The 26,252-nt window shown below is 42.3% G+C and overlaps 2 protein-coding genes and 1 long non-coding RNA gene across 8 annotated transcripts in view; 1 reads left to right on the forward strand and 2 right to left on the reverse strand.

Annotated features, from left to right (window-relative positions):
* LOC142045454 (BOS complex subunit NOMO1) overlaps positions 1-16,642 on the reverse strand; it is a 30,582-nt gene extending 13,940 nt beyond the window's left edge. The window contains exons 1-18 of one of the 3 annotated variants that reach the window (XM_075058995.1): positions 16,211-16,642; positions 15,378-15,467; positions 14,058-14,103; positions 13,581-13,681; positions 13,347-13,453; positions 13,082-13,154; positions 12,397-12,549; positions 11,092-11,229; positions 10,223-10,312; positions 9,492-9,597; positions 8,938-9,088; positions 7,492-7,669; positions 6,583-6,724; positions 5,528-5,659; positions 4,616-4,752; positions 4,250-4,337; positions 3,280-3,343; positions 2,062-2,157 (exon numbers count right to left, since the gene is read on the reverse strand). In XM_075058995.1, the coding sequence (XP_074915096.1) occupies positions 2,062-2,157; positions 3,280-3,343; positions 4,250-4,337; positions 4,616-4,752; positions 5,528-5,659; positions 6,583-6,724; positions 7,492-7,669; positions 8,938-9,088; positions 9,492-9,597; positions 10,223-10,312; positions 11,092-11,229; positions 12,397-12,549; positions 13,082-13,154; positions 13,347-13,453; positions 13,581-13,681; positions 14,058-14,103; positions 15,378-15,467; positions 16,211-16,642 (2,324 nt within the window). Of the gene's footprint in view, positions 1-2,061; positions 2,158-3,279; positions 3,344-4,249; positions 4,338-4,615; positions 4,753-5,527; positions 5,660-6,582; positions 6,725-7,491; positions 7,670-8,937; positions 9,089-9,491; positions 9,598-10,222; positions 10,313-11,091; positions 11,230-12,396; positions 12,550-13,081; positions 13,155-13,346; positions 13,454-13,580; positions 13,682-14,057; positions 14,104-15,377; positions 15,468-15,663; positions 15,794-15,856; positions 16,025-16,210 lie in introns of those variants that run through there. The other 2 variants (XM_075058997.1, XM_075058998.1) reach the window with 2 other exon arrangements.
* Positions 16,565-26,252, forward strand: part of ABCC6 (ATP binding cassette subfamily C member 6) — a 28,653-nt gene continuing 18,965 nt past the window's right edge. For all 4 annotated transcript variants that reach the window (XR_012654604.1, XM_075058993.1, XM_075058992.1 and 1 more), the window contains exons 1-10: positions 16,565-16,694; positions 17,997-18,173; positions 18,534-18,659; positions 19,316-19,453; positions 20,490-20,615; positions 21,190-21,251; positions 22,051-22,182; positions 22,776-22,988; positions 23,861-24,038; positions 24,502-24,663. Coding sequence is in view for 3 of the 4 variants with exons in the window: in XM_075058993.1 (XP_074915094.1) it covers positions 16,641-16,694; positions 17,997-18,173; positions 18,534-18,659; positions 19,316-19,453; positions 20,490-20,615; positions 21,190-21,251; positions 22,051-22,182; positions 22,776-22,988; positions 23,861-24,038; positions 24,502-24,663 (1,368 nt within the window). In the remaining variant the exon portion in view is untranslated. The remainder of the gene's footprint in view (positions 16,695-17,996; positions 18,174-18,533; positions 18,660-19,315; positions 19,454-20,489; positions 20,616-21,189; positions 21,252-22,050; positions 22,183-22,775; positions 22,989-23,860; positions 24,039-24,501; positions 24,664-26,252) is intronic.
* On the reverse strand, positions 21,102-26,240 carry LOC142045456 (uncharacterized). The gene is made up of 3 exons (XR_012654605.1): positions 25,897-26,240; positions 22,025-22,142; positions 21,102-21,247 (listed from the first exon to the last, which is right to left on the reverse strand). It is a non-coding gene; the product is annotated as an uncharacterized LOC142045456 (long non-coding RNA).

Here is a 26,252-nt window from a genome sequence, read left to right on the forward strand (position 1 = left end):
TTTGGCAAGTAGAGAATCTTAATTTTGCAGCAAGTACCAGACACCAGCTCTGCTGCAGGGGCAATAACCTTCCACAGAAGCATGGACAAGCCAGCAGGAGTGGTAAATTCTTAAGCCAAACGACCTGTTTGCAAGAGTACCCTTAACAAAGCCCTAAACTGAAAGAGAAAGGCTGGAATTCCAAATCTGAGGACAAGCTTAATACAGAAAGGCTGAATTACAGAAAATAAACAGAAAGACTGGTAAGGTCATTTTTTTTTCCAGTACTAGGAACCTTCCCTCAGAACCTACCTCTCAGGAGTAGAGTATACAAGGAGAAAATAACTCCTATCAGAAATAAATACTTTCAACAGCTGGCAATTCCCACAAAAAGCTCTGAGTTCTAACCTATCTGCCCTATACATTGGAACTATCCAGCTATCTTGTCACTGTCCACTGAACAGATTGCTAGGTAAGTTTAACCAAGTTCTTTCAATCAGCTCAGAACAATGCATCTCATTTCACTTTCCCTGATCTTACATCCTCTCTTTCCTAGCAATTTCTTCTAGTCTCCAACCATCCTTTGTACCTTATCTTCTGTCTCTTCTACAATAGTCTGAAAAACTGTCGCAGAACATTGTAAAATTCTCTACGAGGAGTGAACCAAAATGATCACGATTACTTTTCCTACAACCACTTTAGATTATCAGGATAGTTCTGCCTCCTGCTTCAGTCTTCACCTATGTTATATTTTGTCTTTTTTAAGAAAAACAGATACTATTGCTCTATCACACTAAGTTTCATCAAGGCTTTAAATTCTTTCTCTGCAGTCCAGAGACAATACAGAAACATATAAAAAAATTTTTTTTTGTCTTAAAACCTATTAAAAATCTGTACAGACACACACAGAGTCTCATGATATTCATAGTAAATTACTACCGTCTCATTTTTCAAACATAACAAACCATCATCCAAAATTGTTAAGAATTAACTCTATTTTTGGTTGGGGTTTTTGGGTTCTTTTGGTTAACTAAAAGTTAACAGGTCACTGCCATGGATCTGGTACACAAACACAGACTTGCAAAAACAACTGGCTTGCTTTTAAATCTAGAGCTGTTCCTTTCATGTTGATGGCATTTCACAAATTGGACTTTGGCTGAAAAGCTTCAGGCAGGCTTGAACAGAGATGGTCTGTGGCAACTGAGCTGCCTTCAAAGCACTTGCCAATGGTCAGAAAAAACCCCAACCAGCCTAGAAGGTTGGTATAATATTCACCTCCTCACTAAGTTGTTTTTAAAATCCTAATGGCTCTCTGCTGTCTCAGTGTTTCTTTTCCAGCTGCTGTAGTTGCCCAGCAGTTGCAGTCACAGGTTCATTAAACTCGGGGAACTCAAGGCAATGCTCTGCAGGTAATTTGTTCTCTGAAAAGATGTTTTCTACACTCAAAAAAGTTTGAGAACCCATAGTCTAGAACAAGTAGACATCAGCAGAGCATTAACAAAGCACTTATCATTATCAGACACTTCCAGGCAGATCTGGCACCTCATACAATTAAAGCTGTTCACAAATCAGTGCTCCCTAGTGAGCTGTCTGTTCAGCTAAACATAAATTGGCACATTAGCCTGTAATCACTCTGCATGGTTTTCCTTTTATAACCCTCTTCATGCCAGTAACAATGCTCTAAAGCAGCAGATTCTTATTCTGAGGAAACAAAAAAGGAAAAAAATAGGTGCCAGTGCTAAAGAGCTCAGACCTTAGCTAAAACAATACCCTCTGAATTCTGAAACTTCCATTCATTAAAGTGTATAAAAACTCAGAAAATCATTCCTTTTTAACATGACACACAAGTAGAAAGCAGCTATATTGAAATGAAATGACAATGTTCAAAATAAGGGCTGGGATTCATTTATCTATCTACAAAGAACTCAAAGCACGGCTTAGCATAAAAACCTCTTACAGTCTAGAGTTGGATGCCATCCCTTTAGAAAGCAGCCACTGCAGTATTAAAACCAGAGTACAACTTTATGAGAGAGATGGTTTTTTCTTCCACTTTTTATAGCCCCAAGATTTCTTTGTTCTTACTTAATGGTAATAGTCACATCCATCAGTTTATCTGTTACAATCGTGCCAAGAACATGGTGTCGAACTGCAGTGAGCGTCAGTATACTAGGCGAGGACCTGTAAATCCAAGTAACAAAGAGATTAATTCAAGGTTCCCCTCCTACAGAAAATAACCAAGTCTTATTTAGCAGAGTTTGTGTTCCCATCCTTAAGTTTGAAGTGCTTTATAAAAGATGACATACAAATTACACAGCAAAGCTGTAGCGCTGAGATGATAGCATATTGGGAAGGGAGCATTTTCCAGCTCTGAACCCCAAACCACTGCATGACACTGGCCAAATCAGTTCCTTCCTTTGTGCCTCCTGCTTCCTCTCAAGCTAAAGCTGATCTGATTGATTTCATCTGTACAATACCTTTACACACAGCAGAAGAACACTGAAAAGTTTGTCCTGTTAGACATAGTTCACCAAGATGCTCCAAGACTAATGGTGCTTTGCTGCCAAAAGAGGGTTTCTGCTTCTATCCACTCACTTTGTGCTGGCTCTCCTGTTGAGCATATCTCTCTTTGAAGTACTTTTAATTCACTAACACAGTAGAAAAAAAATCAGATTTTAATGCTGAATTTGCTTTCTGCTATGTTCATGAATTATAACTAGTCTGGGAACAGAAATCCTCTTTTTGGCAGCACAGAGCCATTAAGCGCATTGCCAGACCACGACCTACAAATAACTAATAAAACATGGCTGACTTAGAAAGAGCAGCACTGCTTACTTGTGATTAGGGTGAATATTTATTCAGTTTGCAAAAACTGAGGTGAGCAGAATCAAATCACCACAGAGCCATCGCACTCGGGACATAGAATGGTCATATATGCCTCTTAGTAAACTTACTATCCTATCTTTTGCATTTCAACTCTCACAAGTGATGAACAATTTCCACTGAAATATCTCTCCTTTGTTACACAGCAAAACCAATATTAAACAGACAGAAGGCTGACAAAAATATCCATTTAAAGTAGTAAAAGCATCTTTAAAGCCTATCATTAGTTGACTTTGGTTTCTTTAAGACTCCAAAGGGCGAGAGAACACATCTGATACGTTTTGCTAAAGCTTCCCTCTATTGGTTAGAGGCCGTCATAGCAACACATCCTGAATTGCTGAAAGAAAGCAGCTGCAGCAGAAGGAAGCTTTATGAAAGCATACTGATAGGCATAAGATCAAAACCAGATTTTGCTCTTACGTGTCGTAAGTGTAATACTCATGTTCAAACTGGTGGCAGGAACGTGGGGTCACTTCATATACACCTGTAAACATGTCAAAGAATGATCATGTCAAAGTCAAAGAATGATTCACTGAAAAAATTCAAGCTTACTGTGTTGGCTGAATTCTCAAGATCACACGAGACCTGAGGTATAGAAACAATTACAAAATTTGACTATGTATCTACTGCCTTTCACACAGACACTTGTAAATTAATTCACCTCTGTTCATTATATCATTACTGGAAGCTGCACAGTTTCTAACGTACACTGATACAAACCACAAATAGGCATCACTGCAGATAAACATAATTACAAACACAACAAACCAAACAAGCTCAAAGTAACCTGTTGTGGTCCCGCAGCTGATACCCTTTGACTGATTATAGAACCATTGTATTATTGTATTGTGAAGGAGACCACTGGCTGCAAGGAGGAAATGTTCAAAGCTGCAAACTGAATCAAAACCAAATACATTTCTTAACTGTTTTGCTAAGAGACCATAACAGAGAGTTAGCTCTAAGACATTAAAAGGAGCAAAAAAAAATATCTAATTTTATAACATTCTTTTTTCCTGTTGTAGATAACCCTGTGGTACTTTTTAACAGTTATCCCTGAAGAATCCTGTATTGAAATGAAACTTTGTTTTGTCAGTCATGTTCTAATGGGACTGACAAATAGAACCCATATGAACAAGATTATTTTAACATGTTCTTCATTCATCAAAGATCAAAGCCCTTCACCAAGTCCAAAACAAAAAAATTATTTTACTTCAGAGAATTCTAAAAATTTAAGACAGAGTATTTATATACAGATGTAAATAAAACAATGCCTTTCAGAAACCACAACAGATTTTTTCTTTTTTTTCTTTTTTTTTTTTTTTTATTCCCAGCGGTATTAGTGGATTTTCATTTTTTTCATTTTTTTAAACTAAGATTTTAGCACTGTTACCTGGCTTTGAAAGACAGAATCTATTCACTCCTTTGGACAGGTTATAAACACCAACGTTCTCTGGTCCATTTCCATCTTGATAAAATTCCTGTGAAGCCACAACACAATTTAGTATTAGTAACTACTAAACAACAAAATGAAAACAGTATTTTCCTCAAAGATACATTAATGCTTCTCTTTTATAGCAGCTAATAACACAAGACCATTTTACCAAATCTAAGAGACAAATCTCAAAGCACTCTAAACATCAATGTTGCTGTGCTATAGGACTCCCTAGAGACATGAGAAAGCCTTGATTCCAAGCATAATCCAACCTACCTACACAAGGTCATCAAAAAAAGACAAGAACATTTGTTACCTACATACCAGTGTAATTGCATGAGAAAGAGAACACCTCAGCATATATCCAGTCTGCCTGAATTCTACTCCTGAAACATCTTCCTCCAGGACTTCCAACTCCAAAGACTTATTCTTCCAGCACCAGTCTTCATGTACAATGCTTACTAGAATACATACCACACAAAGCATTTTAGTAATGTGTGACTAAGGGCAGGTTTTGTGGTGTAAAAAGCTTGTATCACCCTAACTTCCCTGACAATGAGCTTCAAAGCCAGATACACAACAATGACTGCAGTAACAGACCTGGCTCACAGCACTGCAGTATCACTAGGAATCCAGCGTATCTCGTAACAGAAAAGCTATTATAAAAAGGAATAAGGAGGTCTGATCGTCCTGGAAAGTTCTGCAATGTGCACTATCATTGTGATAGTCAAAGAAGCCTAGAGGACATCAGAACCTGACTCCAATTTCACCTGGTAGAAAGATGTTCTGATTCGTGTATAAAAACAGCAATCTGTATATACTCCTTCTACACCTTTCCCTGGAAAACAATTTCTTTTCATAGTAGGCCAAGGCAGGCTGGCCAAAACCAGTACTGCTCTTAGGAGAGGTACTGTGGAAGGAGAAGAACCATAGTGTGCCCCTGTTCTTAGGCTTGGGACAAGTCAGTTCGTGATAAAGCCCTTTTTCCTCACACCAGCCATGTAGACCCTAAAACTTAGGGGAGCGGTTACCTGTAAGCTGACAGAAGTGTTAAATATACAACATTAAGAACACTTGATGCACTGTTGTATAGTATTTTTCCAGATTCTCTCAAGTTTCAGAACTAGTTCCATGTTGGGCATACTGTAAACGGTATCCATAATAACAGAAGTATACAGATTCAGTCACAAATTCAGCTACTAAGGTAACACTTCAAGCAGTTTCCCATAACCCTACCTTTGTATTTGCCAGGTAGCACATTTTCAAACGTGAAGGCCACTGAGTCCATGTTTCCAGAGAGCTGCAGGTTGCGTTTTTCACCCTGGCGGCTCACAGACTGTAATGTCACCATCAGATCACCACAAGCATCTATGCAGAAAAGACAGCAGAAAATGAGACTGCATTCTGGCTTGCCAGCTTTGCCTCCAAAACCCCCCACTCCAAGTAAGCTTGATGTGTGCTAACATTAAAATGATTGCTCTCTTCTAGTAGAGAATGTTTCCAATTATAACTCTTATTTCTTTTTTGCATTTTTCTGGAAGTTTGAGACTGTTAATCATATTCGTTTATCTAACAGCAAGTAACAACCAAAGGCCAACATTAAATCCCTCGGTCCACCTTGCTCTTCAGAGACTACAGGGCCCAGTAAACACCTGAGAGACAGAACACAAAGTGCAGAGGGGATTCAGAGAGGAAAAAGGAAGGGGTAAAAATGACAAAAGCCAAGCTCCAATCATCATCTGCTGAAATCAGTGGGTAATCAAGGAAAAAAGCAGGAGAGAGGAACCTTACACTAAAATAAAGACAAAAGCTTATGAAAGAGAACAGAGATTGCAAGCTTCTGTCAACAGCTTGAGCCTCTATCCTACAGACTTTTACATGCACTGCTTTTATTTTATTTTTTTTTTAAATGTCTATTTTGCTTCCAATACTTTTCAGATTGAGATACAGTATCCCTAACGTCAGCCAGGAGCACTTCCTCCCAGAACTTACCCAACTTATGAGAAAGGCAAACAGGTCAGGTTTCCTTCCTGAGGAAGGAATACTTACTTATTCCTAGCAAGTATTAAAAATAGGTACATAACTTTACTCCAAACTTTATTAAGGTACCTTATCAGGCTGTAAGGTCTCCCGAAAAAAGAGCTGCTTTATCTATGTGCTGGAAGTTAAATTTAATTACCTGCTGATGGGGCTAACCACAGCAAGTGCCTTGATCTAAACAGTACTCATTCACACATGTAGTGCTAACATTCTCTGTTCCCATTTCCACTTCACTTTCAAAACTGGCTTACCTAAACAAGAGATCTTCCCTGAGACGGATGCCAAAAACTGAGAGAAGGTCACATCCATTACTGGTCTGTCTGTAACAGTAACAGGGAACATTTTGGGTTTCAAAGCCAACCCTGCTCTGGTCTCAACCTCTGGAATAATTACCTGTAGAGTATATCACATCAAGACATCACCAGCTTTTAGATACCAGTCCAAATATACTCACTCTGCTGAGTTCAATCCACTTACCAGAAATCAGAAAATGGAAATTTACTGTAAATCAAAACCAGCCTCCCAAATATGCTTTTCAAAATTCTGTATTAAAAATCCTCCAAAGAACTGCAATGAAACTGAGCTAAAAATCCCCCAAACAGCTCAGTTTCAAAAGTCTGAGTGAATTTCACTTCAAGATGTACTGCTGCTTCTACATTAGGCTATTTCATTATCTATGACGATAGTTAGAGGCCTTATAATCATGCACTTCCTTATCTTCCAGCCTGCACTATCCCCCACAATGCAAAATTCATGGTGGCTCTACTACAGGTTCTGCTGTGATCTATAATCTCAGGAACTATTTAGGTACCTGAGAAAGGTACACGTTATATGTCTCACTCACAGGATAATGTATTATAATAAGTGATCTAAGGGACATCACAACTTGTGATGAGAAAGAAAGAACTTTCAACCCCAATGGCCTGATCTCCTTTAAACAACTGTAAAGGACAAGGAGCATGGGAATCTCAACTTATTAAGGGGGGAAAAAAGAAAAAAAAAAAAAAAAGGAAATTACTGTCATGGTTTAAATAGTGCAAACAGAAGAAAAGGACCAGGAAAATCTAAATTCAACTTCTCAAATTTTAGAAATTAAATGTTTAAAATCTTCTAAAAACTCATGATAGTCCTACAATGAAGAAATGGAAGCTCATTCTTACCTGAACATTGTATATACCCGATTTTGCCTTAAAACAAAATGCTCCGTGAGGGTCAGTTTCTGTTGTAAACAGTGACGCTTTGTCTTTGTCTTGAGGCATCATGGTTACCTTGTATTTACTAATTTGTTTGACTGTGTCAGGGAAACGGGTTACTGAGATCCGGCCACACACACTGAATCTGTTAAATAAAAGCCAGCCATAAGAATAAATATCTTGATTTGACAAAGCTCATAAAACATATTTCTCTTAAAACTTCCTTAAAAAGTAAACCTCACTATGTTGGGGTCCTAACACATGAATTAGAATGGATTTCTCCTGAAAGAGCGTTCATATCAAAGAGGTACCATAAGCAAACACAGTGGAACAAGTGCAAACTCATTTTCGACTAATGGGATCTTTTCTTTTACAAGGAAGTCACCATGATGTTATGTTACATTTTTATTTGCAAGCAACTTGCTTCATTCTTCCCCGCCACCAATCCAATCACTTCAAGCAATTTTTCTGGCTAGGCAGGCAACTGACTTAGGACTGCCATCCCTCAGGTTTTAAACAGTTTCAAATGTTTTGAGTCAAAGACCTCAAATATGATAGGTCATTCACTGGAACACAACCCTAGTACACCTACATTTGTGAAAACGCAAGACAAGATGACAAATGAGAAGCTGTCAAGTTTTACTTTTCACCTTCAACAGCACAACATATTTAGTGACTGAAAAAACTGTAACTGGTCACTTAACAGCACACTTTTTTTTTCTAATTAGCTACCTAAGTCTGTATGAGCTAGCTGCCATTTGCCTCAGTAAATTCCTAGTTTTCACTCCTCTGGAAGGTTGACACTACTTCCTCCTCAGGAGAAGCTCCTGGACACAGAGCCATGCCCCTTTTGTCTTCCTCAGCTCACAGCGTATCTCCTACCACTGCACAGCCTTACACTCCCAAACTCATCCTGTCACCATTATACAGGCTTACGCTCAGCAGTCAAAGAATCACAAATAAGAAACAATTCCTATTAGACAACTATGACGTTGAGAGTGAGCAATAAAATGTAGAGGTTCAGTGCAACACTGCACCAGACAGTTATGAAACTCCACTCTTGACCAGAAGGAGGGTATCTGAAGTGCAGCAGCAGCGGCAGAAAGCTTCTCTTTTCCTTTCTTGGTTCACTTGCTGTTCTAAAATTGCTCAATATACCCATGTCTTAGCGTCTTCATTTGCAAGGGAGAGGTTATAAAGAGGGTGCTCTAAACCTTAACTAGTATTGAGCAAAACACTGTGGACAAAACGTTATCCTGCACTCATGCTGCCCCGTTTACCTTGAATTTCTCGAGCAACATTTAGCTCCTGATAACTGTACGCAAGTCTGGGCATGACATGCAAAAGAACCACCCATTTGCAAGACCCTGTCCACACATCAAACTATATTTTCATCATGACACCAGTACTTACCCTGTTGCAATGATGTTTGCTAGCTGAGGTGTATTTGGTGCAATCTTCACAGTAACAGTATCAAAAAACAGATGCTCTTTCCTAGCATGAATTGTGTATGTACCTGTTGTTATGTTCTCAAGGCGGAAAGAGCCATCAGCTTTTGTTTTTACTGTAAAAAATAACGAGAAGAGTTAAAAAATAGAGCGTGTGTTGACTGCCTATCCTTATGTGTCAAAAAGAGACAGAGGGTATGCACTGCTTTAGGCTATTTTTAATTTGCATTGCACAACAAAGAAAGAGTATTACGTTTTCTTACTAGACCACAAATTTGGCATACAGTTGAAAGAAAATTGAAAATTTTCAACAGCAAAACAAATGAACACCTAATACTCTCATCTAAGCCAGAAAATGCAAAATTAATTAACTGCATGAAAACCACTTTAATATTTGAAATAAACTGCAACAAAAGTAGTGTATTATCCTGAAGGGTTAGTTCCATCTCACACACTAGTCCTGTACTTGAGCTCAATAAAGGCTTCCCTGTAGCAAGAAAAACCAAGACCACTGCATACCATTAATCTGATTGTTCAGAGTCACGGTGGCGTCAGCAACTCCTTCTCCTTCAGGACCATTCAACACCCTGCCTGTGACAGAGAAACCCATCACATGGAAAACAGGCTGAAATGGGAAAAAAGTTAACATTAATCTTTACTCTGTAAAAGCAAACACACACCTACAGCAATCAACACCGACTGTTTTCCCCACACACACATATAAAGGAAATTTATTTCCAGCTTTGGGAAAAGAATGTACCAGCATAATCACAATGAAAGTACATATCAATCTCCAGGCATGCTGCTCCCCCAAGTACAGGAACAGATTCTCAGTTTCTCTGCATCAATCCGGTTCAGAAGGCCCAAATCACAGATCATAATGCCATTACACAAGGCACTCTGCAAACCATACAAACCTACAGGCCCTTCTCCACAGATCTGACAATGTGAATGAGAAAATTTAAGCAACCTGAAAGATTACTGCCTGTTTGCAACATGGACATGAAAGTGAATATTGTGGACAGCTTTTCCATATTTTGTTTCTTCCTAGTAAAAGGGAATGAAGTGTAGAAATACAGCATGATGCTAGATATTGCCTTCTACCTGCTGTACAAGAGGGTATGTATAACAAATGTCTTCAAACTTCTTACAAAGAAGTTTTTCCATAATACACCTGCTTTCTGCTAAAGTCAGTTATACTTTTACAGAAACGAATGGCACAAAAAGATTACCTCCTCTGAAAGCCTCACCTCAATCTGTAAACTGTCATGCTCTACAAGGAAGTCCAATCTAGATGGCGCAACATCAAAGGTAATTCTCTCTCCCCTGTAGAATGGTATCTGAAAGAAGACACATTGCTTTGACTCCTAAGAAGCTACGGCAACAGAATTGTTTTCCTTTACCATTTTCCATGTCCTTATCACCATCAGACACCTCTATGAAGGGTCAAATGGGCTGCAAACTTCCTGGAAAAAATAACTTAAGAGGGATGGAGACAAGAATAAAGGCAGTATTTCAAGACTGTTTGATGGAAACCATATGGGATTATCCAAAGAGACAGAAAACAAACCCTCTACTCAGAATACAGCAAAGATACTTGGATGTGCAAGAGCTTACAGATAGGATGCTATAAGATTGCTAGAAGGGTTAAAGGAATGAGAAAAGTTTGAATCCCACTTCTGACAGAGAATGCAGGACCATCATTCTAGGCCGTGCACAGGCAACCATGCTCCCACACTACTCAGACATAATAAAGAGAACGGGCAAAAAAGAAAACAGAGAACTTAAAGGACTTGAGGTGGCTGTAGCCAACTGAAACTTTCAGTCTCCCAGCAGCCTGTAGGTGTTGTTCTGTGACAGGCCAATGTATGCAGGTAATTCAGAGCCTGATTTGCAAATAAGTTTTTCCTCAGAAACCACACCACAGAGCCCTATCACAGCAACTTACTTCACTGTCATATACTTTAGGTTGGAGGTTTGTATTCCAATTGTTTCATCCAATTCAAAATATTTCAACTACTTCTGTTTTAACAGCTACAAAGTCAAGCATCATCCAATTTAGAAAATGAAAGTTAACAACCCAATGGATAGACAACCAATGAACTTTCTAGCTACTTACCACCGTGTATTTCCCACTTGGCAGAGAAAGAAAGCTGAAAGATCCATCTTCCTTTGATACAACATTGCACAAATAGGATAGAGATTCATCTCTTGACTGGAATCCATCCACAGGAGAAATATTGCAGCCCACAACATCCTGTGACAATAAATGCAATAGAACTTTTTTGTCATGGGAGAACAGAGAAAATAATTTCAGGGGGTATGTAGGAGGGTTCAAAATACTATCCTGTGAATGAAGGACGGGAAGTACAAAACCATTTTAGAGGCAAAGTTTGGTAGTATAGCTTAAAATTCATGCATAGGTAAAAGAGAAAAAAACAGCCAATAATCAACTCTATGGTAACATGGACAAGAAAACCGGGAAATTCAACAACCCCCAGCACCCCAGAACTGCACTGCATGTCTTAACTTAACTGACTTCAGTTCTGTGGACAAGGTTAACATTACAGAACAGAGCTCTACTTTATGTAACAAATCACAGTACATGAACAAATATTTCACACTCATTTCATGACACATTTTTAAGGTGGCAATAGAAGCTGTTGAACTTTGTCTTTGCATCAAGAGGGCAAAGAGCAATTAAGACCTCATGCCGAAGACACATTACCGCTACTGTACAGTGAACTTCAGGATTTGTCTGGCAACGTCTTGTGCCAGAAGCTGGTCTTCCACCACGGAGAAGGGTCATCCTCACAAGAGAACACATTTACTAACCAACATTTAACATGCAAAAAGGTGTAACTGGAAAAATATTGTCTTAAAACCGTAGCCCTTAAGCCTGCTGACCAACAGGGAATATACAGATCAATAACATGCTGTGAACCATATGTTTTGCACTTGCTGCATGCTTCAGTTCAGGTCTTAGTTTTCTATGCCCCTGAACAGCCTGATCATTGAGGAACCTGGTCGTTTGAAAACAATTATGAAGGGTTCAAAAGAGCTGAAATTAAAAGAATTTTCTAATTTCTTGTGTCCAAAAAATATAGCCTCAGTTTTGCCAACACTTAAACAGATGGCTATTGTGTTACACATCTGAGTAATTCCACAGAGGTCATGTGAAAACTGAGCACATACACAAATGTTGTAATACAAGGGCTTTTTTGGAAAAAAAAAAACAACAAACCCAAGCCTCAAAAAAAAGCAAACAAAAAAATACAGCTTGAACGGTTGCAGAGTTTGTTCTCTGTAAGCCAAGCTCAATGAAGGACAGAGATGAGTATCAGGGCATATGAATCTATAAGCTATTTAGCTGCTTCTTATTGATGTCCATACTCATATTGAAAAGGTACTGATACACCATTACCTCTTTAGTGACAGAAGAAGAGAAAAGGAGAAACATGACCCCTTTCATTGGTTCTCCATCGCTCCTTACTGACCCAGAAACATTGTAGCCTGCAACAATCAGAGGGCTAGCAGCGTAAGCATTAGAACTCGTCACCCGTACCACTGTGTTTGACTGAAATACAGAAACACATACATTTTCATCAAAAGTAGGTATAGATCTCATTTACAGCACCTAAATAGCAATCAGAAGCTGTTTCAACAGAAACAGAGGCCAGAGCAGCAGTACTCAAAGAGGGTCCACAGGCTAGTCAAAACACAAGACACCAAAGCAAAGACACTTTGCAAAACAATATTTTTCCTATTTTACTGATTCAGGAATTGGTCAGGATCTCAGAGCTCCTCAGAAAGCAATCAGCCTGAGAGGGAAGGACTAGAGCATCTGCTACAATATTCAAGCTCCTGCAAAATGTATACGATTAGAAGACCGAAAGCAAGAGCTCCTTTGTCAGTCCTTCCCTGGCTGGCTCCACTATCTCCAAACTGGGCCTGCACGAGGCATTTTCTTGACTACCTAAATTAAATCTATGAAAACTCCATTAACCTCATCCACTCACAAAAACCCTTCCTCACACTAGTTGGTCAAGACAAGGTCTAGCAGATCCACCCTCACTAAACAGGTAAACCAGAACTTTTGTAGCTCTAACCTCTTTCAACATCCAGGTAGGATGAGACGCAAAGATTTCATATTCGCCAGGAAGGACTTTAAAGAAAGCAAACCTGTAAGGCAAGACAGGGGTTACGTCTCTTCAGAAATAGTTCACAAACATTCCTTTACAGAAAAACAACCCAGACTCTATGCACATGTTAGAAAAAATATTTCAGAAGTACTATAATCCCAGTTGATATGATGAACTGAAAGAATCTTGAGTAAATGAACAGATGAATTAAGTATGCACCACCCACACTCACTTTCCTCCAGGTTGTGTAACAGTTGCTTGTATGTTTATGTCACTGCCAGCATTTCTCAGTACAACCTGGACTCCAGCAGGACCTAATGTCTGACCTTTGCTGAGAACCTGTCAAAATGAAAAGAAGCCAGAGTATGAACAGATAGAAAAAAACTTGCAGAGCTGAAGTAGAATGTCTTTATGAAGGTAGAATTAGCATAATAAGATGGAATAAATAAAGATAAAGGAGTCTAACCTTTCCATTCACAGAAAACCCTGTGAACACAAAGTTAATATCACCTCCCTTTGTACAAACGTCATTAATGCCATCCACATGGATGTCTACACTGGTTGGTTCTGGAGAGGAAGAACAATAAACAGCAAGGTAGTCAGTGAGACAGCAATCATGAAGCAATTCTACTTTAGCTTTACAAAACTCTCACAGAAACGTGTTAACTGATGCTGAAAATCCTCTTTCCCCCTCCCATTGCAGCCATTTCTGTCAAAAAACCCACAGTTCTTCAAATCAGCTCATGAGTTAGTTTGTCAGTGTCTACCTTACAGTTTTATTTTCCTCTGGTATAGTAAGTACATTTTAGTTATTAAAACCATACAGCAGGGCTTATCTCTTTTGAAAAGCTCTTGATTTTCCCTGCCAACTGCAAGTTAGACATAGTTAAGTCCCACATTGCAGATACACTGTCCTATTGTATGAAGACATATGAGCACTTACCGAAACTCCACCCTAGGGGAGGCTCAATTTTAAGAATGAAATCCCCCTAAAAATAAAAAAGCAGAAACTGTCTTCACTGATCTAAATTCAGTTAGCTAAAGGATGAAAAAAAAGAAGTCAGAACACAAGCATCATGCTGCAGAGCGTAACACAAGACTCAGTTGTCCCATTCTCCCTTCCTCCTAAGATACTCTGTTCAAAGCAGCAGCAATATCTACCCACACGGGCTGGGATGCTGGGCTGACATCCAGCCAGCTAAGAGCAAAAATTAAGTTTCATCACGTTTATACTGCTTCCAGACCAAACCTGGCTCACGTTCAAGCAGCTCAGTGTCAGAAAGTGTTCAAATCTATCTCCACCTGCCCCAACAGATGTACTCTAAATAAGCCTTCAGTATTTCCACTAGGAGGTCCTACTCAACCATTCTGCCCAAACATGGGATAACAAAATTTCAATCCTATTAAAAGATCTGCACCAAAAGGGTATTAATCTACACAGAGATACTCTTTAAATCAGTGGGTATCACATATGTTCTGCCACATACGTTCTGAAGGTCACCCCTGGAAAGGCTCAAAGACCTAAGAATGAAATCACTGAGATCAGAAAGCATCTTACATTCTCAGATTGGGAAGGGAAGGATTTATTTGGCGGCTGGACTAGACGACCTTTAAAGGTCCCTTCCAACCCAAACCATTCTATGATTCTATTTCTGACCCCCAAGTTAGCTAGCTCTTTAAAAGAGCAAAGCACTTCGACCATCTGAGGGCAGCTTGTATTTAATTTGAATGTAAACATCTTTCCCGTCTAAATAGACATCAAACTTCTGATACATTCTGAGCTTCCTGTATTGTTATTTTCTTAAGCTATTTTTAACATCTGCAATTAGTCAATCAATTTTCAATTCAGTCATATCAAAACACATTCCCACACAGATTTATTTTAATTTCTACAGTTAGATAACCGAAAGCTTTATCTGTACTCTGTAGGAACCTGTACTTTTTGCACAGTATTTGTACAGCTGCTAGCTCATGGCTGTTGGCAGTAACTCAGGCTCCCAATGCTGCAGTCGTTCAGATAAACGGCACAAACGCAACACGGCAGCTGAAGTTACCTGGCTTTTCTCATGATAATACTTCGCACTGAGAAATAAAATAGTCGCATTACAAAAAGGAACGGTTGAAAGTTTGGTCCCAAACAAACTAAATTATGTCCCGATTCAAACGTTTCGTGGGTGGGTGTCGATCTGCCGGCAGATCGGAACGCGGAGTCAGCTCCTGCCCCCGGCACAGAGGAGACAGCACTGGCATTTCAGCTTCTTACCTTATCGTAGAGGGGAATCATGAAATACCCATTGTTTGGAGCACAATCTGTCTGGTATTTCAGAGTACCATGTTTCGTATATAACTTAATCTAAAAGAAACAAACAACAAAAGACGACAAAGCCTTTAAAAACACGTGAGCAAAGCTAGAACCAGGCATTCTTCTACACAGCAGCACCCGCGAGTCCCCAGGGGGTAACAGGGCTTATGGCACGAAGCCTAAGATCCACCGGGCAAAGCCGGCAGAGCCCAGTCCCGGGCTCTGAAGAAAACGCTTAAAGAACCACCTCGCTTCAGCCGAAACCACGCCGCGACCACGGCCAATTCAAACAGCGGCCAGGGCAACAGGGCTTCGGTCACGCCGCGCAGCCAGGCGCCCAGGCCGAGCCTTCACAGCCGGGCAGGGAACAGGGGGCGAGGGCCGCCAGGCGCCCTCCTCCGGCCCCGGGCGGCTGAGGGCGGGGGGGCGGCGGCGCCCACCTCGATCAGGGAGTAGTTGATCTCCACGTCGGACTTGACGAAGCCGCCGCAGCCCACGACGATGTCCTCGGAGCCCCGCGCCAGGGCGCAGCAGAGCGCGCAGACCAGCGCCAGCCCCGCCGCCGCCCAGGCCCCCATCCCGCCGCCGCCTCCCTGACTCAGCGCCGCCCGCCGCGCTGCCGGAAGGGAAGAGCCGGGCCGGGCCGGGCCGGGCCCAGCCGGCGGGTGCTGCCCCCTGCCGGCCCGGCGGGCTGCGGGCCCGCTCCCGGCCGCGGGCTGTCCCGCCTCCGCCGCCCGTTGTGCGCAGCCCGCCGCGAAACCCTCAGCGGGACCCTTCCTGGGGGTTGCCCCTACTTCGTTCGTGCCGCTCCCGTGCGATGCAACCCGGCGCCCCGCTGGCTGCCCGCCGAGGCCGAGGCCGAGGCCGGGGCGAGGGAGCCCCCGGCCCCCTGCCCCATCCCGCTGCCGGGGGGCTCCGCCTCGGCGCGCTCCTCCTGCCGGGCTGCGCGAACGCAGACGCGTCCCCGAGGAACTCCCGGCCGGACTTTGCCCGCCGCCCCCAGTCGGGACGGGACGGGACGGGGCGCTCCGGGGGCTCCCGCCAGTCCCCCCCGCGCCCGCCCGCCGCCCTGTGAGGAGAAACGCTCGTCCCGCCGGCGCTGAGGCGCGGCCCGCTACGCCGAGCGGAGGGTCCGCGGCCGCAGGCGGCCCGCCCCCGCCGGCTGCCGAGCCGAGCCGAGCCGCGCCGCGCCGCGAGGCCCCGCCCGCCACCTCCGCGGGCGGCATGGCGGCGGGCGGTGCGCTGTGCGGCTCCCGGGAGGGCTCCGCGGGGCTCTGGGTGAGTGCGTGGGTAAGCGAGCGCCGCGGCCCCGTCCCGCTGCCGGGCCGCCCCTTCAGAGGCTCCGTCAGAGCCTGGCCCGGAGCGAGCAGCCCGCCGTGCGAGCGAAGGGAGCGAGCGGTGGCGGCGGGCGGCCCCGGCCCGGCCGCGGGGTGCGCGGGCCCGACCTGCGCGGGGCCGGGAGAGCCGCTCCGCGGGGCGGCACCGCCCGGGTGGGCGCCCGCGGCCCCTCCTGCCGGGGGGCAGTTGCCAGCGCCGTACTCGAGTAAGGCGGCGGACAGACACGCTGTCAGCGGTGAAGCGCGCGTCCGTCAGAGGTGGCTGGTGTTGGGGACTTTGCTCCCAGGGACAGGTTTTCGCCCCGGTAGAGAACAGCCCGAGTCCTTATGCCGTTCCGGTAAATGGGATGAGAGTTGCATGGGAGCGTGCAGTCCGGCTGCGCTGCTGGAAGGGTGTTGAAGTTAGTCCCGTTATTGTCTTCAGAAAGATTCTGCTGGATGACCCGCTACGGCAGTACCTTTGAAAGGGCTCTATTGAGTTGATCGGTGCAGGCTCACGTGGATTTCCATCCTCGAGGTCGATAAACTCTCACAATAATTTGCAGGCCCTTAGCTGCTTCCTCTCGTCATCAAGTGATTCCTTTCCTCTAGCCTCGCTTTGCATTGTATCCTCCACATAACGGACTCAGACCGCCTCTGCAAGCTGCTGAAGAAAAAATACACTTGCCTGTATTTTTAGTATTGTTGTGTTGGCAGATGAGATCCAACTATTTGTTCAGTCAGAAAAAATTACAAATGGATTATAAATAAAGATGAGGAAGTGCAGTTACCGTGCAGTTTATGCACTAGAACACTTCTTTCCTCCTCCGTTTCACCAGCCATTCCCTACTGACTGTTCTGATGGTTCCCAAATGCCAATAATCTTTTTCATGCCCAAATTATTTTTTGTCAGTCCACATTCAATAACTTAAATTTCCTCTCTTTTTTGCTCCCTAGTTGTGATACATGATGTCCTTTCTTTGGCATCTTTCACTTTTCCAACCTTTCCCCCCTGCCCCTCTATTTCTGCTTCCATTCCCTCCAAAATGCCACTGCTGAGTCCTCCCTCCCTCCCTCACCCGTGACACCTTACTATTCTCCAGCAGTCCCTCTGTGGCCAAAGGTCTTTTACATTTGAAACCGTAAATCAAGTTCCCCTGACTTTATCGTAGATCTCAGTTGTAGCATTAGCAACTTGCATTAGCTGGTGAAGTTCTACATACATTAGCTTTACTGTTTCACTTCTGTGTTGATTCTGTGACAGAACTGGAACCAGACATGGTATACAAACACCCCAAGATTTACGTGGTGCTTTGAGAGGACAGTCGTTGTTTGGATCCCTTGTGCCTATCTTTGGATCTGCTTTCCTTTCTACTACTTGTATCTTCGACACAAAACCAAAGGCTATATCAGGATGTCCCACATCTTCAAAGCCAAAATGGTAAGGGTGGAGAATGGGGTTTGATCCTAACATTATCACAACTTTGATGCAGAACTTAATTTTTCTAAATCATTAACTCTTTTCTGATGATCCATGTCTGTGTTTGCTTTAATGTTTACTCACTCAGGTAAAGCCAGGTCAGTATAAATCAAGTAAAGTTTTAGGAAGAACTGTCATTAAGACCTTCTCCCCTCTACTTCCATTCGGTTCCCTGCTACTTCCTGTAACGCTCTCTTATCCCAAACCTGCTCTTCCACCTCTCCAGTCTAACCACCTAGGCTGCTTGGAGCATTCAGTTTGGTGGATTGTCCCGTCACCGTTTCAGTCCATTCCAACATGTGTTTGCTGCCTCTCCCCCAGGTCCTTGGATTCATCCTGGTAATACTGTGTTTTTCTAATGTCTTCTTCGTACTGTGGGAAATAAGCCAAGGAATCCCACGGGCTCCAGTATTCTTCATTAGCCCTGCCGTGGTGGGAATCACAATGGTAATTCTTCCTTTGTTTTGTCTGCGTGTGGCCTAGCTTAGCCCTCCTGGGGCGGATATTGTATTTCCCATGTTTCTCAGTATCTTTGAGCACAAAGATAGCTGATGGAGAGTAGAAGGCTGGAGATGTGCTTTGTGAGTTTCTGCTGTGTAATGCAGCAGGGGTTTGGAGTTGCGTGGGGCAGACCACTGGGTGTACAGCTACGGTATAGAGCCCTGTGGGCAGAGTACACCTCGCAAGAGTGGAGGTAGCAGGAATGTTTAGAAAGAGGCCTCACAGCAACAAGACAAGATGTAGTTTCTCATAACCATGGTATGCGATTTAGTATGGTTTAGAATGAAATGGGATTTCTGTTCAACCTAAATGCCTATCCTCCCCTTCTGTCATTGTGTCTTCGTAGCCTAGATCCTCCCAGCCTGTTGGCCCACATGTAGTTTTATTATTTGCCCTTTCTGGAGAGACATTCTTGAAGTGCAAAGTTGCACATAATGCTTTTCAATTTTAGCCTTTTAGGAACAATGCTGCAGCTCGGAACATCTTGAAATGTTTGAGCAAGAAACTAACCGATTTTTCTCTATTGTATCTGCTAATTTGATAATAAAGTTTGGCATTCCATCACCAGCTATTTATTTGGACAAATTCGTACTTCCTCGCAGATCCTTGCCGTGTTCCTTACCCAGGCAGAAAGAATGATGGGCATCCAGTCTTCAGGCATCCTGTTGATTTACTGGCTGCTCTCATTCATGGCTGCGGTTGTGATGTTTAGTTCCAAAGTCCAACAGGCCCTGGAAGGAGTAAGTGAAATCATGTATCTTTAGCATGCAGGGGTGTGAAGTCTCTATACAACCAGGCTCTTTTTGCCTCATTGATTGCGAGGTGGAGACCCAAGTTCCTCTCCTTAAGGTACATGCTGAGAAAAATGATTGATGACACTTTGTCATCTCCATGCATGTTGTCCCTTTCAATGTAGACAGAGTGTGGTTTTCTGAGAGCTCGGCAGACTTCGTATATGAATAAAAGCAAAATGAACATAAACGCTGTCAGTAAAAACTGGCCTTACACCAGATTTTGTATCAGCATAAATATGTCGGTATATTGTGGTGAATGTTTATTTGGGGAGGAGTGCTAGCTGGGTTTACACATCTGAGACTTACTGTCAGTGGCCATTTTCTTCAGGCAAACAGTTGTACCTTTCCATCACAACAAGGGATAAACAAAAGCTTATGTCACCTGTGTGTTTAAGTAATAGGGGAAAAACATGCGGCCACCAAACAAAAGACAGTTAGGAACTTGCTTGTTCCTGCTGTGTTGAATGATACTCAGGCACCAGGCCTTCTGTAGAAATAACGCTCTGCCACTTCTTGCTACCAAAATACAGTTCTCCAAAAATACTCAGACTTTTTCCTTGGTTTTTCTCTTTCTCATTCGCGAAATTAATTAGAGAGCCCTTCATGGAGCCCCTTAGACACACCATTTATAATAAAACCTGGCAGCTGCTTTATTCTATCAACAACTCATCCCACTAGGTGAGCAAGGAGCTTCTATCCCTCAGAGCACCCAAAGTTCACTGAATAATGATGCCACGTGGACATCTGACTTGACTAGACTTCTGTGAAGCCTCACAATAAAACCGTCACTATAAATAATACATATGTCCATTATTTAGCATTTTCTGATACTCCAGTTTCAGGAGTTACCTGTTTAAGTAGCTCTACATAACTACAGTTTAAATAAATGGACTTCATGCTTTCAACCAAAACTCAGAGCGTATGGCTGGTAGAACATGAGAAGCCATCTTTCTCCACTGATTTCACGTATTCTGTCTCGTAGGGCTTCCTGGAAGACCATTTCCGCCATGTTACTACTTACCTTTATGTTAGCCTGGTGCTAGGAGAACTTGTGTTATTCTGCTTAGTTGATCAGCCTCCCTTCTTCTCTAAAGCTGTCAACAGTCCTGTAAGTACAATGTAGCTTTTCATAATGCATTGCTTCATTGCTCAAACAGGAATTTATGGGAGTACACAGGAACATCAGTATCTGGGAGATGTAGGATGCATCATTCTGTATAAAAGCTGACGGTTTTAAAAGGTAACCAGCAGAATTTGAAATAATAGTACTCTGTCTCTCGATGTGTGTTTTGAAAAACTAAAAACCTCTTCTATCCATATTTCTGTTTCTTTTCATCGAAACCAGTAGGTAGAGCTCATATTGCTTCCCCCTGCTCTCCTGTGCAGCAGTACTCTATAAGTATGAGTAAGGCAGAGCTCGGTACTTCAGAAAATAAATGTCTTTGGGTATTAAGAATGATATTCTTTGTTCCTCTGTTGGAAACATTCATTCAAAGTCTAATTCTCCAAAGTCTCCCAATCCCATTGATCCTCCACAATACATCTGCACTGTCAGGGTCAATGAATGAGGGGTGTGTAATTTTTTGATTGCTTTGCCTGGGGGAGCACAGAAGGGGATTATATTCATCTGACACATGCCCTTTTCTCTATATAAATATCACCGATGTTTTTCCTCCCATCAGAATCAGTGTCCAGAAGCCAGCACCTCTTTTCTTTCCAAAATCACATACTGGTGGTTCTCTGGGTAAGAAAACACAGAAAAAGACGTGCTTTTGCTAGAATATCAGAAAAAAAACAGCAGCATAAGAGAGGGTGTAGATGACAGCCAGTAGGAAATATCTCAGCCCCCGGGTTAGCTTATGCAGTGAGTATTTTAAGTTCTTTCTCTGGGGACTTGAGGTATTATCACAAGATCAAATTGTGAAAATTTAACTTACTTTTCTCAAAACAGTTCAAAACACAAATTTGTGATTCTAGATAATTCTCTTTCCCCTTCCAACTACCCTTCCAGTGCCCTCCCAATTTTGAAATAGACCCCAGCAATCTCAAAAGATCACGGTACACCAACCACAGCCCTGTTTGCCTGCCAGACCTTCCTATAACAAATGCTGGGCAAGGGGAAAATAGTGAATGAGGACATTGGCCCAGCCTGCTGCTTAGCATTCAGAAGTAAAATGATTACATACCTTGGGCCTAACATCCACTACGATAAGGCCTCATCTGTGTTTCACTGAGTCACAGAGTAAGTTAAACCGAACTTTGTCCCCCACTGTCCAAGACCCAACGCTCAGTACGGACTAGAAATTAGGGCTTACTGGCAAATCCTCATTATGTTGACAGAAGATAGCATAGGAATTTGAAGCAAAACTGCTGTTCCTGAGCACTCATGTTTATTCTGGGAAAGTATAGTCCTGAGTAGTGTTTTATGTAAGTACCTATGTGCTCACTGTGGTGCACTAACTTAAAGCCCATCTGTTTTGAAAATGTTACATGCATAACAAATCCTTCTGTGCTTACCTTACAGCAGTCTGTGTTTTTTCCAGGCTTGTCTGGAAAGGCTGTCAGCGGTCCTTGAAGGTGGATGACTTATGGCCAGTGAGGAAAGAGGACTCCTCTGAAGAAATTGTTGCTTGGGCTGAAAGAGTGTGGAAGAAATGTCATAGCAGAACCCAGCAGTGAGTACTTGATCTAGAGAGTGTGTCATGGACTCACTGGGCAGTTTCTCTCTTGCGTCTAGATTATATAAACAACTAGGCTTACAGGTGCTGGTGTGCCATCTCGGAACAGGCTTTAATGCCCTCCGTTCCCCACAGAGTGCTAGACAGACTGCTTCAGCACATATTGAGGCTTGGAATGTAAGCTCTGCTAGGTGCTTCCTACCTGGACAAGAGAATGGTTGAAAGATTCAATGCTGCTGAATTATTTGTCCATTAAACAAGAAGAAGAAAAGGATAGCATACATAAAATGGTCCAAGTAATGCTCTGCTGTGAAAACTTGGGGGTCTTTACTCTTCAGTAGGTGAGCGCTCAGTGAGTGAGTTCCTTTGTGCAAAACTTGATTTTAAGTGTTGAAATCTGCTGGAGAACATCCTTCCATTCCTGGAAGCATGGAACTGTAAGTTTTTTGTGAGAGGGATCATTTTTTGATGAGTATTTTTACTGGACATGGCATGAGACCCAGTGTGAGATATTTAATGATTTTTTGAAAGCATAAGATCCCCAAGCTTTTTCCAGTTGCGGCTAGCTTTCTCGTTGTTTCTTTCTCTAGAAAAGTGGGGTCTGCTACATTTAAAAAGGGTCAGAAGAGTGAAACTGGCATAGCAGAAGCTGAGGAGACAGAGGTTCTGCTGCAGTCAGAGCACAGTCAGAGCAGGCCCTTACTGAAAGCGTTTTGGAGCATGTTTGGAACCTATTTCCTTCTCAGCACTGTCTGCTTAGTTATCTGTGATGTCTTCTTGTTCTCCATCCCAAAGTTACTGAGGTATGTGCATATTTATCATGTATTTCTATCACATGTACAAGATTGCTGTGTGCATGAGCTCACAGATGCGTATGTCATGGCAGCACCCACAGAGGTGGACACACAAACACTTATCTTTTGAAATCTCCTATTGCTGATGGAAAGAGCTGGACTATCACTTGTGCTAAGCCTAGAGTCAACTCAGTGGGAGGAAAAAACCAAACCACTGTCTAAAGCTGTGCATGCTTTCTCCACTGCTGTATTCCAGCAGTGGAAAGGACAGGCTGCACTAAGCGTTTTGACAACTTTACTGGAACAGGAGCGCGTTATTTGATGGCGCTACATATCACGTTATTTGCACAGGCTGTCAGCCGCTTGCTGTAGTCTTAAGGCTCCATGTTCCCTGACTAATTATAAAGAGCACAGCTGTGCATCCTACACATCTTAAATAGCTTCTTCAGTCAGTTGACATAGTGCTTTGTGGATTGCGTTGGTACAACACAAACCTGCATTACAGTATATTTTCAAGGGCAAAATCACTTCTTAGTCATTAAGAGAAGTTCAGGAAATGTCAATGACTTCCTTAGATTATGGCTCCCAATTTGCATATTTCTGACAAAGTCATGGATTTAAGGAGCCATCCTTAACACTGAAAATGAGGTCTCCTCCGAGAAGATGCTGAGATCAAAAATTGCTTCAAAACCAAGAGTGACTAAATGTCAAAAATCAGGATATTATAAGACATAGGATACTCAGCAGTTTTTCCAATTCTTCTGCTATTTTACTGATAAACATCAGCCAGAGAGAATACAGAAAAATCCCTGGTATTTCTGTGTGTCTGATATTTCATCAGTTCTACCTGGATTCATCAACATTTTGCTCCTATCTTGCAGCCTTTTCCTGGAGTTCATTGAAGATCAAGAAGCACCTAGCTGGCATGGTTATTTCTATGCCTTCACTATGTTCCTTTTGGCTTGCCTCCAGACTCTGTTTGAACAACGATATATGTACATGTGTCTTGTTCTGGGGTTGAGACTGAAAACTGCAGTAACAGGGCTTGTGTACAGGAAGGTGAGTGTAGCTTCCTTTTCGTCTTCATCTTTTTGTAGCCCTACAGTAGTAGTTACAACATTGTTGGTACCTTGTTCTTAACAATATCAGGGGAGACGTTATTAGAAACTACTTTTAGGGTGTAACTCTATGCTATATTCATCTCTGAACAGTATGTGGGAGGTATTTTACTATTTATTTTTCAGATCTTACCTCTGAAGTAAAAGCCAAGAAAAGGAAAGAGGAAAAAGCAACATAAACTTTGTTATGCTGTAGATTATGGTTAGGGAAAGGAGTAAATTCTTCATCTTAAAGTGAAGTCCCATATCCCACGCAACAGCATGGTTTCAGTACCTAGGATTTGACATTTTTCTCCCCCTCTTTTTTTTTTTTTCCTTCCTTTGTAAGGAAAAGCAAGTTGTTTGATTTTTGGACCGAAGCTGTTGTTTGATGATGCCTTTGCTTTCTTCTCTATCCTGTCTAGATCCTAGTTATGTCAAGTGCATCAAGGAAAGCAGCAACAGTAGGTGAAATTGTTAATCTGGTGTCTGTTGATGTCCAAAAGCTGATGGACCTGATTATCTATTTTAATGGAACCTGGCTTGCTCCCATTCGGATTATCATCTGCTTTGTCTTCTTGTGGCAGGTAAAATATGATGACAGTACTTAACAATCCCTTTCTGTTCTAGGTATCAAAGGAAAAAGGAGTTTTCAGAATTCTGCTTAGAGCTTTGCTGGTTTGAATAACCTGAAATTGCCATATTTTTCTTAGCTCTGCAGCATGGTGGATTCACTTTTCTTTTTAGAAGATACTTTTATTGATGTAGAATCCTCACCTGATCTTTCATTACATCTTCTCACCTGTGTATTCAGCATTCAGTCTCTTTTAGGGAAAAGACACTGAGTATGGTAATTCTGAGCTGACTGAAAAACTTCTGCCTCTGATTTTCCTCTGTCACCACTCTTTTCAACCAAAATGTGGTGGCCCAGTGCAGGCTGAGAGTCCAGTTCCAGCTCCTTGGCATAGTTACAGAGCATAAAGGGGAATGGTCTGAAATAGCAACTTGACATACTTCATCCTAAAGCCTGATTACTACAAAATCAGTGAAACAGTTTGAAGCAAAGTTATATGATATTCAAAAAGAGTACTGGATACATTGAGTTTCATAGGTATCAAGGAGTTTAGGAAGGAGAGAGCAAAACCTGAATTAGAAATGAAGGATGAGAATCTAAAAGATCCTTTTCTCCCCTCTAATTCAACATACGGTATTTTCTCAGCAGGGTAAAGCCCTATTTCTTAGTCCCTGTTTTTGGCAGCACATCCAGTGGAAGTATGAGCACTATAGAGACAGTTGATACCCAGGAGCTTTCCAGAGACCTTTGAGACCTTCCTTTGCTAACCAGGATGGACTGTACCTCGTGCCTGGCAGGATACCATGATCTTGGAAAATTAGTAGCCATGGTTATAGACTGTTGAAAAGTCATCCCTTTTCTAGCGATGTTGACAAGCTGAATGTGGTTGCATGTAGTTGGAGCGTAATTAACACTTGTTTGCTAGTGTTCACAGACCATTTGTGTAGAGAATACTTTTATCTCTCTGTGGTACACCAGCGCTCACCTCTCTAGCAAATGTAAGCCATCTGTAGAGAGATGGAACTAAACCATGAAAAACAAGCTCTCTGTTTTGATACACAAGTCATTATGAACCCTGGAATCCAAGAGCTGTCCCAAGAGTTCGTGACACAGTGTAGTGCTACCATTTCATCTCACTAGTTGATGTAAATTCGGGCAAGCTGGGTTACTTATGCTGCAAGAATAGTTTGTTGAAGGTTTGGGTTTGTCTTTTAAACAAAACCTGGTTTCGTTTCGGGTCACTTACTTGTGCCAGCCACAAGATGTCCTCCTTAACACATCGAAGAACAGATCGGAAGCAACAGAAATTATTTGACTTGCCAGCATGCTTCTGGATCGCTTTCAGCACTGATCTAGTTCCTAAAAGGGAAGCAAATAAATTCAGCAGAGCACGATGACAAGAATTACCCTGCCTGGAGAGTTAAGAATCCACAGTGCTTAGGAAGCACAATTCCCAGGAAAGACAAAGGCAAGATTAGAGTAAAGCCTTAGCCATGGGGGATGTTAGGCTTAAGTTCAAATAAGAGGCAAGGTGAGCAAGGGGAATGGAAAACAGTCGTTTCTAGGAATCACCAGAAGTTCTTCCTCTTTCATTTTCTCTCC

The sequence above is a fragment of the Buteo buteo genome, chromosome 27 (assembly GCF_964188355.1).
Source record: "Buteo buteo chromosome 27, bButBut1.hap1.1, whole genome shotgun sequence".
NCBI lineage: Eukaryota > Metazoa > Chordata > Aves > Accipitriformes > Accipitridae > Buteo > Buteo buteo.